The sequence below is a fragment of the Stegastes partitus genome, unplaced genomic scaffold (assembly GCF_000690725.1).
Source record: "Stegastes partitus isolate 25-593 unplaced genomic scaffold, Stegastes_partitus-1.0.2 Scaffold1617, whole genome shotgun sequence".
Taxonomy (NCBI): Eukaryota; Metazoa; Chordata; class Actinopteri; family Pomacentridae; genus Stegastes; species Stegastes partitus.
Genome location: NW_007579348.1, coordinates 155,512 through 171,471, shown reverse-complemented (window position 1 = coordinate 171,471; position 15,960 = coordinate 155,512). Strand labels below are relative to the sequence as shown.

Sequence of the window (15,960 nt, the reverse complement as noted above, 5' to 3'; positions counted from 1 at the left end):
GCCTATTCATTAATGCCACAGCACACAGTTCAGACTTGTGTCGTTTTGAAAGGGATACATAAAATTTACCAGGACAGACCCATTAACATTACTGTTGAACTTTAGGTAGCAAGCAGGGTGCTCATTTAGTCATGAGGCCGGCGTGCTCAGATACCGCTGGGTTAACAGAGGGGAGTGCATGTTTGAAAGGAGCTTTATAGGGTCGTCTAGCTCAAGAACACATCCTGAAAAATTTGATTGAATTTCAACAACCAGTGTTACCACGGCAATAAGATCACTTTAAATGGCCAAGAGACATCTAAATAGTTGCAGTGATGTATGACCTTTAAAAGCTGTATATCTGTGCCTGAGGTTGGGTTTTTTTTCTGTCGATGCCCAGCAGTTGTAAGATTTTTTTCTGACGTCTTTATTTAACTTTTCTGATTCCATGCATCATATGTCAGAAACTTGGGGTGGGATGGGATTATTGGGATGAAACTTGTCATCCCAATAAGTGCTTTTTAGATTGAGAGCCTGCCAAGCGTCAGCCTGTTAAAACCTATTGGAATATTTTATGTAATATTAGGCTGTACAAAAAAAATGGCTAGGAAGAAGTCCAAGGCTTCTTCAGAGGAGAAAAGCAGGCTATGATCAAAGTGTTGAGAAAGTTGTGGAGCAGAGAACCTGGTGGCTCAGTAAAAGTCAGATATCCTGTTAGCTGCCACCATTTTATTGATCTGGGATTAGAAATGTGAGCCCACTGTGTTAGTGGGCCATGGATTTGGGCCTGGTGTGTATGTGTGTGTCTAAATGGGTCAGTGTAGCAGGCTGTATTGATCCCTTGTCAGTTTTAAGTGTTAGATCCTGCTGGTGATGTTGCTGGAGGAGAATATCTATTGATCTGAGCTCGCGCTACAGTCCAGCACACTCACATAACAAAAGTGAGACAGACAGAGAGAGAGTGCATTTTGATTAGACACTGATGTTCACTTTATTCAAAATATCTTTGCGTTTCATTTCTGTATATTCAAATACTGGTTATACAAAAAAAGTACACCACAGTCTGATACAAGATAGTTTTAGTAATATAAAGCTGACATCAGCCTATAACACCACACAAAACTCTTTAAACTGGCAATCAACTTTATGAAACTGTTTCTTTTTGTCTTTTTCCTATTTTATGTGACCCAACAATTTTTTTTTTCTGTTTTTCTTTACAGTCTGTAAGCTGTCATTTAAAACAACTGCAGTAATCTGAAGGTGTCCATCAGTGATCAGTAACACTGACCCGTCATTGACATCTGATTCATAAGTCGATTAAAAGCCAAATTTAGAAGGCTTATTGGCGTTCTGCTGACAAGCGTTCCCGTTGTGTTTAAATTGTGGTTACTATAACTGCTGTCATACGTCAGACATGCTGTTGAGCTGCATTGATCATGGAGCTGAGTCTGATGTCATGCTGTAGGAGCCAGAAATGATCCTCTGGGAAGACCATCTCCTATGTAGTGCTACTGCTTCATCACTATTACATGCAACAATCGTGCTTTTCTAAGTGGCCTGTCCTCTCCAGGGGAGCCTACTTTTTATGAGCACCGTGCTGAGTGGCCTCAGGCAACGCTGTCAAAGCCACACAAACACAAACTAGACTCATGTGGACAGTGGACTGGGAGATGAGAAAATCTACTGGCCAGGCACATTGTGTATCAACCAAAACAACAATTGCCTTTCTGTGTCACTTGTACATCTGTTTCATTACATTTTATTGAAATAATAAGTTATTGAATATAACAATATAAATAAACAGTTTTTAAAAACTGACCAACAGTGTCGTAAATAATTTTAAAGGACTAGAAAACCATATTCTAAAATTAACCACTAGATCTAATTGAACTAAAATTGAATGTTGTGCAAAATTTCCTCTCATTTATTGTTTGAGAGTACATCTAGTGTTTAGGTCAACGTTGTCATCTGTCTGTCATGTTACTTGATGACACAAACACAAACTTCTTGGCAGAACTTGCAGACTAACTGAGGTCTCACTCTGCCTCAAAGACAGCTGGTAGCCACCTCATGTTTTATTCAGAGTGTGTGTCTGTGTGTATGTGTGTGTGTGTAGGCTTGTTTGCTATCGCATTACCTCCTGGTGTATAGACCAGTGTAACGGTATCTGCAGGTATTGCACTCCCCCTACACTCCTTGCAGCTTGGTTGTAACCGTAGTAAGCCGATGGCGCGTTTATTTGCCTGGTTAGCAGATGACACTGTAGACCTGAGCCCGACGTCTCATTAGGTTGTGACAGTGGCCATAAATATACAGTAGTACTCGTCTTAACAACAGTTTTAAGCGATAGGAATAGTTGTTTTTAGTTTAACATACAATATAAAAACCACCACCATGTTACTTTAGTTCTTGTGAAGCAGTGTGTGTGAGACGGTGCAGGTATGTGCAAGTGTTTTCAGTGTATTTTTGCAGCCAGCCCCTCCCTGCCTGCTGACAGCTACTTCCCTCCTCCAAAAACACCCAGTTTTTACACACACACTCCAATAGTAACATTTCCCTTCTCCTCAGCTGGAGGTCAGATCTGTCTGTCTCCCGCCCATGTGCCCCTTCTGTGAGCCTGATGTCTTCCTGTGTGACCTTATTCACATGTTTTCTCATCTGAAAACATCTTACTTTGGCAGACAAATTACACGTTTCGATAAAGACACTGCTTCTTTGCCTCTTCTGAAGCACTGGTTTCTGGGAGAGTCTGCAAGAGAAACACTTCAACTGTTTGTGTCTTTCATCTTCTGGGCCCATCTGTACAGTCAGGTGTGTTTGGGAGGCAGGATAGGATGTTCTGGAATGGAAAGCATTCCCTCCTAGTGGGCTTTTTCTTTCCTGACACAGACACAGACACAGTTTGTGGACAGCAGGGTGTTTCCTGTTGGCTGCTTGCCTATACACATACACAAACAGACACACACCTACACACACTATACACATTGGCACACGTGTCTGGGTCAGTTGTTAGCTGGACTTTGATTTGTTTCAACAAAACTTGTTTTGAGCCTGTAAAGTCAAGCAGAGCAACAGGCAGTCGCTGTCAGCTAACAACACACATTGTTAATGTCACTATGCACCACAGTAAATAAGCTGCTGTTGAAATACTCACCATTACTGATTCTTTTTTTTTTTTTGTCCTATTGTGTGCTTATTTACACTGGTGAGGATTTTGCTCTGTGTTTTTCACTTGGAGTTTATTTGTTGTTTTTTTTAAGCCATTTTCTTCTCAGCTATTTTTAAAATGTCCACCTAAAAAAACATCCCCAGATTTAGTCTGTAACAGCAGCTGAACTGTAAGAGCAAAATGAACTACCGTGGTTGATATTTGGGAAAGCACAGCAATTGTCTTTATCGTTATCACCAGTCCTCCACCTAGCCGTATAACAATGAATCACATCAATGCTATTTAACCTGCTCAGAAAATGGTAAAAAAAAAAAAAAGAAAAGAAAAAGCAACTCTATCAAATTTGATGGCACAGAAATAAAGCACAATGAATGCTATATCTTCCTTCAGTGATAGTCGTAGTGCGACCGTCTTAAAATGAAAGTCTGAAAGGATAAAGTCCACAGACACCTCCTAGTGTGCTACAGGTGTTTACGTATGAATGATCTACCTGCTGACAAGTTTTGCAAATAAATGTCAGAAAGTTTTCATGCCAAATTTACCTTTGAATGTTTAAATGACCAATGCTTTAAGCCTAGCAGACACTTTGGCATGAGTCTGTGAATTGTCGCAAAAATGTTCTCTAACTTTAATATATAATGTAAATGTAAACAATTGTCCAACGAGGCATCAACAGATTTTCAACCTGCCCGATTATCACGGTTGATTTTTGGCAGCTGTCGCCATTGGTGTATGAATGTGTGTGAGAATGGGAAAACATTGTGAAGTGCTTTGAGTGCTATATAAGTGCAGTCCATTTACTTGTTCTCTTTCTGTGCTCTGCCCAAACCCTAGGAGACCTTACAGCAGTTAATAGTCATGCCCCTTCCCAACATCCTCTGCATCGCCAAGGACCCAATATCAGGTATCACGCAACACACAATATACACCCTGTTGTTAATCAGTCCTGTACATTTCTACCTAATGTGTTCTGATAGGGATGTATAAAAGACTATTATTAATCGCTAACTGTATTTATAATCGCTGAACATGTTTGGGTTGTTACTATCCTACCATCCTAATGCTGTGAGCTATTCCTAAGGCTTGCATTAAAACAGGTAAACATCGTATTTTGTAACGTGGATGTTTCTTATTGTACTGATGATCTCATGTAATAGCTTCTAGAGAAAATTTGAATTACTGCTGCAAGACCAGTTTGCTTTTACTCTTAAATTACAGTTGAAAGAATAATAATGGCGGGTCTGCAGTCAGCGGTGTGTGATTAGCTGTAGCTTTGTATTCTGTGTCGTTGCCTGAGGTGTGCTTCAGTCTCAGTCACTATCAGTCTTCAGATCATTTCTTAGAACATTACCATCAAAGACTTGCTGGTTTGACTTTTCTTAACCTTTTCTTTTGCTTGTTCAGCCGTATCCCGATTGCTGACATACTGTTTCTGATGTCACTGTGTTTTGTTCCTGCAGCCAAGAGCATGGAAGAACTGAAAAGGCTTTTGTTGCTGATCCTAGGCTGTGCAGTGCAGGTAACACACATGCTCACACACATATATATACACACACACAAGTTCACTGTGCAGCCTAGCCTCTCCCAGGAACTGTACTTGTCTCTTTCAGTTTTGCATGTCTGAGCACAGCTGTTGACTGTGCTGACTGATGAAGTGCAGGGTGGGACTGGATGTGGGTGGGACTAAAGGATTTAAAAACACATCACTGATTTACGGCAGTAATAAGTCAGTAGAACTGTGGAAATCAAATGTTGGTTATTTAATCTGAACAATTTTGCAACTTGAAAGCCCTGCTTGAGGACACCAACAGTTGTTGACATACTTGTGTGATTCAATGAGGTTCCCAGTATGGGAGCTTAAACCAGCAAATTTTGAGATTCGTTTATAGTAACCCTGTGTGCAGCAGGTGATTTGTTGTTTTCTAACAGGGGGGATGTTCCAGTGGGAGCGCCCTCCTGCTCCCAGGCCACCAACAAACACACACAGGGGGGATTGCAGTTCAACAAGGAGGATGTCATATTTTCTCTAAGGCATCCCTACTCATCCTCCCTCTTCAAATCATCCTACTGCCTCAATGTTATTTTAGAATGAGCCAGATGTGGTGAGCTAAGAGTTAATTGGGTTGCCTGTAAATAAAGAGGAGGGGTTATTCATGTCCGAGGTGGGGCTGTAGGGGGTTTTTGTGTCTCTGTCTCGTTTCTACCTCTTCCTGATTCTTACCTGATCAAACAGTTTCTTCATCGTATCTTTCCCTTGTTTTCCTTTGTTTTCCCCGTGCTCACTCCCTCCTTCCTAATTTCCCTCCCTCTCTTTCTGTCTGGCCTCCTTTTGTCTGCCTCCCTACCTGTACTGGTTTGACTGGTTCCAGAAAAGAGGAAGGCCACGAGGGAGCAATGAATGGGAAGACAAGAGGGAGGGAAGGGTGGATAAAGCCACATGAACATGTTATTGATGTTGATGACAAAATAAGTCTTTCAACCATTCCATAAACAAATTTGCTGCACAAAACTGTATTTTCTATTTCCTCTTCTGCTCGGCTGTCATCAATGTAATGTCAACAAAGAGGAACAACAACTACTTTTATATATAGAATATTTTATGTAAATATGTGTCTTATATATTTCTTTCCTTGTGTGTGTGTGTGTGTGGATGCTCAGTGTGAGCGTAAGGAGGAGATGATAGAGAAGATCAAGCTGCTGGACATTGGGACCCAAGCTGCCATTGTCTCTCACATACAGGAGGTCGGTAGAACATAATGAAAGTTTAGCTTATGTTAGAAGTAAACCTACAGTGAACATAGTTTGTAATTTTTTGCATTGTTTTCCAAAGATTACTGAAAATCATCTCGAACACACTGCATTTCCTTTAACTTGCACAAAATATTAATCATGATCTGACCTGTGAAGACTAAAGACTGGCAGTAATTTGACAGAATATTTTCAACTCCCTGGTTGTTTACTAGCTTTTCAGGCTTAGATGCTGTCAAACACATCTTGTGATCTTCATTAGCTCCAGATGACCTTTGACCTCTTTGTAGTCAATACTGTGGCCCGTCTTGGTCTGGTGTTCACAGACAGCTGATATCATGTGTTTGCATCAGTCAGTCAGGTAGCTTGATGTGTACGCATTGTTGAAATTTGGGAAGTAGCTTCTTAGTGAGCATCTGCGGCCTGCAGTTATCCAGACTTAAACCTGCGCTACATTGGCTCTGATGTAGCCTCGTTTGTCTGTAGTCACTCCATGATCTTGACTAATGTCCCACCTACAGCACAACGTGATCGGTTACATACCATGAGTAATTACATCAGGACTGAAAAGTTCTCTTTTACTTAAACAAATTACTGAAACAGTAAAACAAAAAAACAATGACATTTCAATGACATTTTGTGTTTAGAGTTTGTGTTATCCTAGATGCAAGGTTGAGTAGAAACAGTTGTTACATCAGGTCAGTATTACTTTTATTCTGTTCATAACAATCCAGCTGCTTTGTTTTATCTCCATGCAGCATGAAACATGTCCACCATAAGCTGACATCAAATAACAGTAACAGCTTGGTCAACAGTATTTCATTTAAAAGCTCCGTCCATTTTGTTAGAAATGTGGTTCTTCATTAAGTTCTTTCCTATTTTCAGACTGCTTGTTTATTTACTTCAGCCTAGCCTCAGGTCTGCCCTCTGTGTCTCCTCATGCACCATTCTGTTGAATGAACAGAGTGTTGCATGAGGAGGTCAGGTGACTGATGCTACGATGCTAGTTAACCTCTGCAGCCCCACAGATGCTTTAAAGAGTACATTGTGTGGACATGCACTCACAGAGCTTCATTATTTCAAATGCCTGTCCCATGTTTTCCAAATGTGTCAAACATGTCAGGCCACATTATAGAGCTAATGAGCATACAAACTGTAAATCATTTAGAAGGTTTTAATTAATGGTACAGCTGTGAAATGTTTGGGTTAGGAAAATGCTATGAGGTGCTGTCAGACAGTTCAATGTTTCTGAATTTGAAATCTAAATTGTAAGCTACTTTAGCAAGGAAAACAGTGGGAGTGTAATAATTCATTAAACATCCAGCTGTCCTGCTTTAAGCCACTGTACAAGTAAATAACGTTTTTCTGTCCTTTGCAACATATTTAGTGTATGTGCTTGTTTGTTGCAGGTGACCCACAACCAGCTGAATGTTCTTGACCTGTCCTGGCTGGAGGAAGGAACCGAGCTTGCTCATGATGAGCTTGAACCTCTGTCCCGTAACATGGCTGCGTCTCTACGGCAACTCATTGACCAGCGAGACAAAGCCAGTGAGGTACAGAGACACATTAAGACAGCATTTGGGTACAAACTTGTGATCCCAGGGCTACCATCTCCCCTACATTGTTTGCAGCCCCGTATCATCTGTATTGGTTCTATGGAGTCACTGTGCTGGTTCTGTTAGACAGTATTTTTTATTATTATGACTCAAGTAGAGATTTGCAGTGTCCAACAGTGCAAAGCTGTTTTCCACCCAAACACACCAACAATGTTTCTAAGTTGGGAAAATTGTCAACCTGCCTTCCAGGTGATTGTGGATCTCACCCAGGAGAGGGACTACTTCTCCAGTCAGCAGCCCCAGGAAGGATGCAGGAACCTGGGCATGAGCAGCCCAGAGCGTGGCCAGGGTTCTGGAGGAGTGGGAGTGAACGGTGGATTGACTGTGTCCACACTGACCAAAGAGGAGAAGCAGCATCTGTCTGTGGAGCTTGCTGATACCAAGGCCAAGCTCCGCAGATACAGACAGGAGCTGTGAGTCTTTCAATCCAACTAAATAGTCAATACCTATATAATGATTCCAGAACATATGCACAAACATTCATAAAAATTTGCTAAAATAAAGTCCATCTGATACTAATAAGTTGTAAAAAAAATTTTCAAGGCAAATAAATCTTGTAGTGTGACTCAAACAGCCGTTCATTACACACTGTGGGATGTTGCAGTCTAAAACGTTTCTGTGGCTATCACTGCTTTAAGGCTGCAGTGTGGCGGTAAAAGCAGCAGCTGGAAGTCATTACACAACCAACATAGCTTATTACGCTGTCTCATTCTGATAAATCCACAGTGTAATCACACAGCCGATCCATCTATTTGGAGAATAACTACACACTCCAACCACACTCTCAGCCACTGAAAGTCATTCGGCAGAACATGCTGTCTGTGTTCTTTAACCAAATATAATCAAGACTTACAGTAAGACAAGTCCACTGTATGTGTCAGCAGTGATTGTTGTCAGACTCTTCAATTACTGTCAACCTATGTAGACATTACTAGGGTGTAGGACTGATTATATAGGCTAATGAGTGATTTTAATTAAAGAGGTGTGTGTGTGTGTGTCTGTGTGTGTTTGCAGGGAGGAGAAGACAGAGCAGCTGATGGATTCAAAACATGAAGTGGAGCGTCAGGATCAGGAGTTACAGCGACTGAAACAAGAGGTCAGGACGTGTTTACTAACAGCTGTTTTAGATCTGTCTGACTAAAGGCAGGGTTTTTTTCAGCACAGAGGGATTTTTGAAGCCCCCTGAAAAAGCTTGTAGCCGGTGCCAAAGTAAAGTCACAAGTGCCAAAATGACAGGAATTAAGAAAAACAATAGCGATTACATTTTTTGCCCCCATTTTTGTTAATTGTAGTTTCATTCACTTATGCATAATATACATTGTTGTTGATCAAATGGTTAGCAATAACAGGATAATGGATGGGTTTCTGTCAGATTAGTTAACAGAGCCTTATTGCACTGACTGTACTGATCATGCTGACTGTCATGCGTGCTTAACCCCCAAAGGCCAGTTCTGGGCCAGGAATAGCCCGGTCAAGGAAAACTATGGAAAAAAATCGAATGAAAACAAGCTTGACTGTTTATTTTTGTCTTAGTCTCGGGTTGCAGCAGATGACTTTGTCTGGATTCTACACAAGAATGAACTAAATCAAACTTTCATGAAAAATGTTCCACTTTGCAAGAAAATCTTGCTCTTTAAACCCAGCATCTGAAATAACAAAGCTCAGATGTCAGTTTAATCGTCTTGCAGCAGCATATAACAGTGATTCTTCTTCACATCAGCGCTTCACTTCCTTTGGTGGAATAACTTTCAGTGCTTCAGACTGAGGGATGCCACCTCTTTGACTAACTACACTGATTGTATTTATTTTACTACTTCCATACTCATCTCTAATCTCTGCTCTTTAAACAGAGCATGCAGTTTGGTCCCTGAATTTTTGGCACATGACTGTTGGTTGCGGCTGAGTGACAAATGGTTTCTTAGATGTTTTAGTTTCGAAGTTAGAAATTTAGTTTTCTCACAGATGATTAGTTCAAGGACAGTGGGAAATATGTAAAATCCAACAATTCTTTCTTTTTCTACATTTTGTGGCTCTGGTAAATGGTCAAATTTTGACTTTTTTTTTTAAACTTAACATGCCGTTGGAACTCACCTGCTGCATAGAAAGTCCAACACACACAAGGGTTTCACTCCTATGTCCTCACATGTTGCAGACAAAACATTTTGCTGGGTATTATTCAACAGCTGGCATGAATATACAAAGCGAGCACTTTTAACCTTTCCCTTCTCATCACACTACAAGGATAAAATAGATGTATCTGATATAACAAGTAAATGTCTGTGAGCAGCTCAGAATGGTCTATGTCTTTTCCTGGTTTTGTGCATGCATTGCAATGAGAAGTTTCGACAAACACTCACTAGAAGAAGTGCTACCATACATCAGTTTGTCATCTAAACTTACACGCTGACACATTCAGCTACGGCAGTTCAGAACAGGTTAAAACATGGTGATATGTCTGTACACAGTTTTATTTTCTCCGGAAATCCACACAGTAATACAAATCTAAGTCCTGGTCTTGCAGGTTTCCTGTCTCCTGTGTTAATATTGAGGATAAATTATTACATCTAGGTTATTAATATTAAGAAAGTTCATGGAAAGTGATGCTAAATATGTTTGTAAATGTGTGTGTTTCAGAACCAGTCACTGTCTTGTGAGGCTCGTTCAGTCCGAGTGTACCGGGACGAGGTGGACTCACTGAGGGAAAGAGCAGCTCGGGTCGACCGGCTGGAGACGGAACTGACCAGATGTAAAGAGAAGCTCAATGATGTGCACTTCTACAAGACCAGAGTGGAGGTACAACTGGAGCTGCACACATCAGTATACACTAAACCAGCAGTCCCCAACCACCGGGCTGTCGACCGGTACCGGGCCGTGGGTCATTTGGTACTGGGACGCACAGAAAGAATTAAAATGTTTTATTGGTTTATTTTATTTTCGCCTGCATCTGCGGGATGTTTTATTTTGAAAAATGATTAGCTTGTCTCCCTTGACTTCCGCCTGTGCTTGTTTCCACACTTGAATTAAAAAAAACGAACTTTTCCCGTCTTCTTTGAAAAGAGAGAGAGACGAGAGAGAGAAGAAGAAGTAAATACATATGTAGCAATAAAAAGTAATTTTATTAGTTTCGTACAATTTATTAATAGAGAAAACGATAACTATTTGTTATGTGCGCAATGACCAGTCCGTAGTAAATTGTCTTGCTTGAAACCAGTCTGTGGTGCAAAAAAGGTTGAAGACCGCTGCACTAAACATCACAGTATGGATGGCTGTGACTCCGGTGGTAGACTGCATTGTGCTCTCATTACTGGGTTGGCAGTTCAGTCCCCTGGCTCCTCCTGTCCACATACAAATAGCGTGCGCATGTGTGTTTGAATGTGTGCTAAATGCTACAACGGTATATACGTGCAGTCCATCGAGCATATGGCACAACAGGAAGACTGGATTGTAGACATTATGAGTGACTCCTTCATTTCCTGTACCAGAACTTTTTTTCACGTAACAAAGCTTTTTATATTCTGTGATATTTTCACACATATCTGTGTGTGTCCTCTCTTGTAGTTAATCTCTTGTCATAATACAGCCGTTAAAATCCCTAATAATATGCACTGAGGTACTTTGAGTTGTTGAAATGTTTTGCACTTGGCCCTTTCCTCTGACAGTCAAGACACACACACAATATGAAGCCACACTGAAATGGCAGCTGGTCCTGACAGTCCCCTTAATGTATTTGTATGTGTGTGTTTGGTCATTCAGGAGCTTCGTGAAGACAACATGACTCTGATGGAAACAAAGGTGTTGTTGGAGGAGCAGCTGTCGGCCTCCAGGGGGCGCTGTGATAAACTGCACACGCTGGAGAAAGACAATCTGCTACTAAGAGCTAAAATCCACGACCTGGAAATGGTATTACACTGTAGCTCTGCTTGTTTGTTGGACCTTAATATATGTTTATTATACAATACACATGAACAGTTCATCAAGTCATAATGTCACGTGTAGTCACTTATAAATGCCTTTACATCTGACGTTTAAATGCTGAACTGAAAGTATGTCAACATTTGGAATGAGTCTTACTGTATGTGCCAAATGTTTGTTTGTTCCTGGACCCTTATTTTATCCTTACAGGTCAGGACAGAATGTTGTCTAGTATATGTGAAAGTACTTACACGTGTCTGGTAACTCTCCTAATGTGTGTGTTTCTGTGTGTGTGCAGGAGAGGGACAATGAACGACGGAGGCTGGAGGAGCTGGTGGAGGAGAACATGCTGTTGGAGATCGGACAGAAACAGAGCATGAACGAGTCAGCTCATCTAGGCTGGGAGCTGGAACAGCTTACCAAGAACCATGACAACACTAACACAGAGAGTAAGACAGCCACTTTCCTGCTCTGTTATGGTCTTCTCTATTTGTATTTACAGAAATATTGTTGTCTGTATTCTTGTTTTTTTAACTGAATTACTTTTCTCTGCTGCAGCTCGTAAGTCATTGGTCCACGAGCTGAATGAGTGTGTTTCCAGCCGGGTGCTGAAGCTGGAGAAGGAGAACCGAGAGCTGCAAGCCTCTATAGAGAGGCTAAAAGAGGACAACCACGTCCTGCAGGAGCAGCAGCTCCACACCCAGGAGCTGGATCGGGAGAACCAGAGTCTCAGCAACAAGGTAGGAGACCTGGATGTGTAGAGCCTGAAAAGTTCTGACATTGGTGACATTGATTAGTCACGTGACACTGTGACTCAGCAAACTAATGATTAATGACAACTAGATTGTAGTAGCTGTTTGGTTTTAGAGTTTTTTCCTTTAAAAAAAAAAATAAATAAAAAAATCAGGATATCAATTCTCATCTTTGATTATTTTTTATTTCATCCATCTGTTAATTTGCTACAGAAACCACTGGAAAGTGTTTTATAAAGTTTGATATTTAAAATTCTAAACAGTTAATGTCAAAACATCCAGCAATCCATACAGCAATGGACAATTCTACAGATGGAATCATTTGAGATGATCTCAACAACCCTGGATCTGAACTTTTGTACAACAGAACATATTTTAACTTTTTAAACTACGTACTACTTATTTGTATAACTTATTACTATGTGCTGATATGTTTGTTTGTTAGTTGGAGCGCCTCCAGGGGTTGCTGGACCAGGAGAGAATGACCAATCAGGACATGGAATGTCTGGGAGAGGAGCTACTAAAGGAAAAACAGAGTCTGGAGAGAGAGATGCATGCTCTGAGGGCAACAAAGGATCGACAGGTAGTCTGCACGGCTGCACTGGAATAAAGTGTTGTTCAGTGTTAACAAGAGACCAAAATGCATCTTCAGGTGACACCCTGTTCCACTTGTCATGTCCAATCAGATCTCAGAATTGGAGAGCGAGAAGCAGCATCTGTCTGATGCAGTTGGGTCCCTTCAGGAACGCGCGCAGTCCAACAGCGAGGCAAGAGTCCGTGAGGTGGAAGCTAAGAATCGTTTACTGCACCAGAGCATCACAGACACCAGCTCCCGATTAGCCAGCTTGGAAACACAACTCAAAGTAGTCAGTGAGGAGGCAGATAGGCTGAGAGAGAGAGCTGGGCGGTGCGAGGAGGTGGAGAGAGAGGCAGCCAGGCTGGAAAGGAGCAGGGACGCTCTGACCAGAGAGGTAATGACATCAACAATAATAATGTTTATTTAGTCAAAATGAATGTGACTGCTGCAGAAATGATTCTATAAGATGTACTTTTTTTCTGTTTGGCTCCAGGTGGCATCTCTACATGAATGCAATGATCGGTCAGAGGCTTTAGAGAAGCAGGTGTCCTCTTTGGAGCAGGAGGTGCACAGGCTGAAGCGGGAGGCAGAGGAGGCCCAGCGGGAGCTGCAGCGACTGGGGAAGCAAGAGGCAGAAAACAGCCTGCTGTCAAAGGAAAACCTGGACCTCCGCTGCTCCCTGGAAAACCTGCGCTCAACAACCGCCTGCCTGCCCACCTTACAGGAAGAGCTTCAGGAGGTACAGAGAGAAACACAGGAGCTGAAGAGAAGGCTGGAAGAGGCCAGTGAAGAGACTCAGGGAGAGAGGAAGAGAGCAGAGAGGCTGGAGCTGAACTTGGCTGCTCTGAATCAGGAGAAGCATCGCTTAGAGGAGGAAATAGAACAGAGCAAAGAGGAGAGGGTAGAGATAGAGAGAAAGAGGCGGGAGACACAAAGCAGAGAGGAGGAACTGAAAAGGGAAGTAGAGGAACTGAAGGAGGAGCGAAGAAGAAGGGAGGAAGGAGATGAGGAGAGGAAGAAGCTCCAGCTGGACTTGGAGCAGTCAGAGAAGGGCAGAAAGTTCCTGGAGAAGGAGAGCTGGAGAATCAGGACATTGCTGGAAGGGAAAGAGACAGAGCTAGAAGAGAAAGACAGGCGATTGAAAACAGTAGTAAAAGAAGGTGCAGCTCAGAGTAAGGAAGTGGATAGGCTGAAGGAGGTGGCAGTCAAAGCCAAGGAGTTGGAGCGAGAGAACAAAGACCTTCAGAAACAAGCAACTATTGACAAGAGGACTTTGGCTACACTGAGAGAGGTGAGAGGAAAACACTGCTCTTTGCGTACCTGAAACATCTCATTTGAAGTCCAGGCTTTTCCATGACCTATAGCTAAAGCTGTTACTGCCGGGGTTAAGTCCCTCTGCATGTACACAGGATGAAAAACATCATGATTTACATTAAAGCATGTAAACACTTTCTAGTAGGCCAAAAAAAAATATTATTAATGTATAAGTATGTGTAATATGGGCTGTTTAGGAATTGTAACACAACAGGGCTTTAGAAGATCAAAGAGCTGAATCAGTCTGTAGATTTAGAGTTTCCCACTAACAACTACAGGTTAAAACAGTTTAACCATAATATCCATTCATTAGCTGTACATCAGCACTTCCTAATGTCGTCTCAAAAGTTGATCCTAAAGTTCATTCTTGACCTAGTGACTTTTCTTAACTGTCTACTGTTTCATCAGCTTCTCATTCCAAGATTCAGAATGTACTCACAGTTTCAAAGCAATATTCCTGAAAAGTGTGATAAATACTGTAAAGTATTGAAGTAAACTACTAATATTGACCCAACATCCAGTATATATATAGTTTTTACCCCAATGTTTTAGCAGCTGTTTGGAAATGTAGATTTGTTTGCAGAGTTTTATCGCTGTGTGTCATGTGTCTTTGTACAGGAATTGGTGTCAGAGAAGCTGAATGTCCAGCAACAGAGTGTTGAGTTAGAGAGACTAAATGAAGAACTGGAAAAGATTGGACTGAACAGAGAAAGACTACTGCAACAAGAGCACACACTGGAGGACAGGTAGTTTTCTGTAATATGCTGCTATCTTGGTCATATTGCAGGACTATTAATCCTCTTTAATCATCGATACAAATGAATCTCAGATGGGTAATTAAGTAAATGATTTCTTTTGTGTGTGTATGTCAGCAAGTACAGGCTGCTGGAGTCTCGACTGGAGGAAACTGTTCAACAGACAATGAAGATTAAGGAAGAGAAAATCTCCAATCTGGAGAAGAAACTTGAAGAGAGCAGCACACTCAACACTACTCTTCGTACAGAACTCACCACTGTAAGGACATACATTCAGATTCTTTCATAAATGTACTTTCTTTCCTTATTTTGTTGATGTGTCTGCAATACAACAATCAATATGAAAAATCTGCAGGTTCGACAGACAGTATCTGCCCTGCGTCAGCAGCAAGAGGTGGAAGAAAACCACAACTCCCAGCAGCGCTCAGGGAACAACCGGGATGCTACTGCTGAGCTGCTTCGAATCAAAGATCATCTCATTGATGTAGAAAAGAATGTAAGATTCTTATTTGTGAATAAAAATGACAAAGTGCATCTCATAACATTTTTTTTTCATGTTTCTAATTATTATGTGTTGTATATATTTATATTGTTATAATATTAATATATTACTTTAATATATTTTCATTTTCTCTTTGTCTTCTTTTCTCTTTCTCTTTTCGTCTAGTTCAGTCTTTAATTTTGTCTTGACATATTATTGGACCCTGTTTACATGCTCATAGTGCTCATCTGAACTTGATGTACTGTATTTTGTTCTTTAAATTAGAGCTTCTGATTAATGTGGCATACGGATGTTTTTGTTACAGTCGCAAAATCGATCATTTTTTCCCTGAGTGTTACATTTTTGGTGTCATTATTTTCTGCAGAATGCCTCCCTGCAGACAGAGCGCAGTCTGTTAAAGGAGCAGCTAAAACAGTTGGACAACCAGAACACCTCTCTCAACAACCAGATGGTGGCGCTACAGCGAAACACCACCACCCTGCAGGAACAGAATTCAGCTTTACATACACAGACAGCAAAACTGCAGGTACTGCACAGGCATCATTCAGACAAACCTGAGTTTTGTTTTTTGTAAAACTACACTAGTTGCATAGAATAGGAGCATTGTAAATACAGTATATAATACTTGATGTGGTG

At 41.2% G+C, this 15,960-nt stretch overlaps 1 protein-coding gene across 1 annotated transcript in view; it reads left to right on the top strand.

Annotated features, from left to right (window-relative positions):
* Positions 1–3,982: 3,982 nt before the first annotated feature.
* Positions 3,983–15,960, top strand: part of ccdc88c (coiled-coil domain containing 88C) — a gene marked incomplete at its 5' end in the record, with an annotated part of 35,721 nt that continues 23,743 nt past the window's right edge. Inside the window, 17 exons of the mRNA XM_008300979.1 lie at positions 3,983–4,052; positions 4,609–4,667; positions 5,807–5,890; positions 7,306–7,449; positions 7,702–7,925; positions 8,527–8,608; positions 10,147–10,305; positions 11,266–11,412; positions 11,723–11,873; positions 11,983–12,164; positions 12,622–12,759; positions 12,863–13,147; positions 13,247–14,044; positions 14,686–14,813; positions 14,940–15,081; positions 15,178–15,318; positions 15,689–15,850. Coding sequence (XP_008299201.1) covers positions 3,983–4,052; positions 4,609–4,667; positions 5,807–5,890; positions 7,306–7,449; positions 7,702–7,925; positions 8,527–8,608; positions 10,147–10,305; positions 11,266–11,412; positions 11,723–11,873; positions 11,983–12,164; positions 12,622–12,759; positions 12,863–13,147; positions 13,247–14,044; positions 14,686–14,813; positions 14,940–15,081; positions 15,178–15,318; positions 15,689–15,850 — 3,096 coding nt within the window. The remainder of the gene's footprint in view (positions 4,053–4,608; positions 4,668–5,806; positions 5,891–7,305; positions 7,450–7,701; positions 7,926–8,526; positions 8,609–10,146; positions 10,306–11,265; positions 11,413–11,722; positions 11,874–11,982; positions 12,165–12,621; positions 12,760–12,862; positions 13,148–13,246; positions 14,045–14,685; positions 14,814–14,939; positions 15,082–15,177; positions 15,319–15,688; positions 15,851–15,960) is intronic.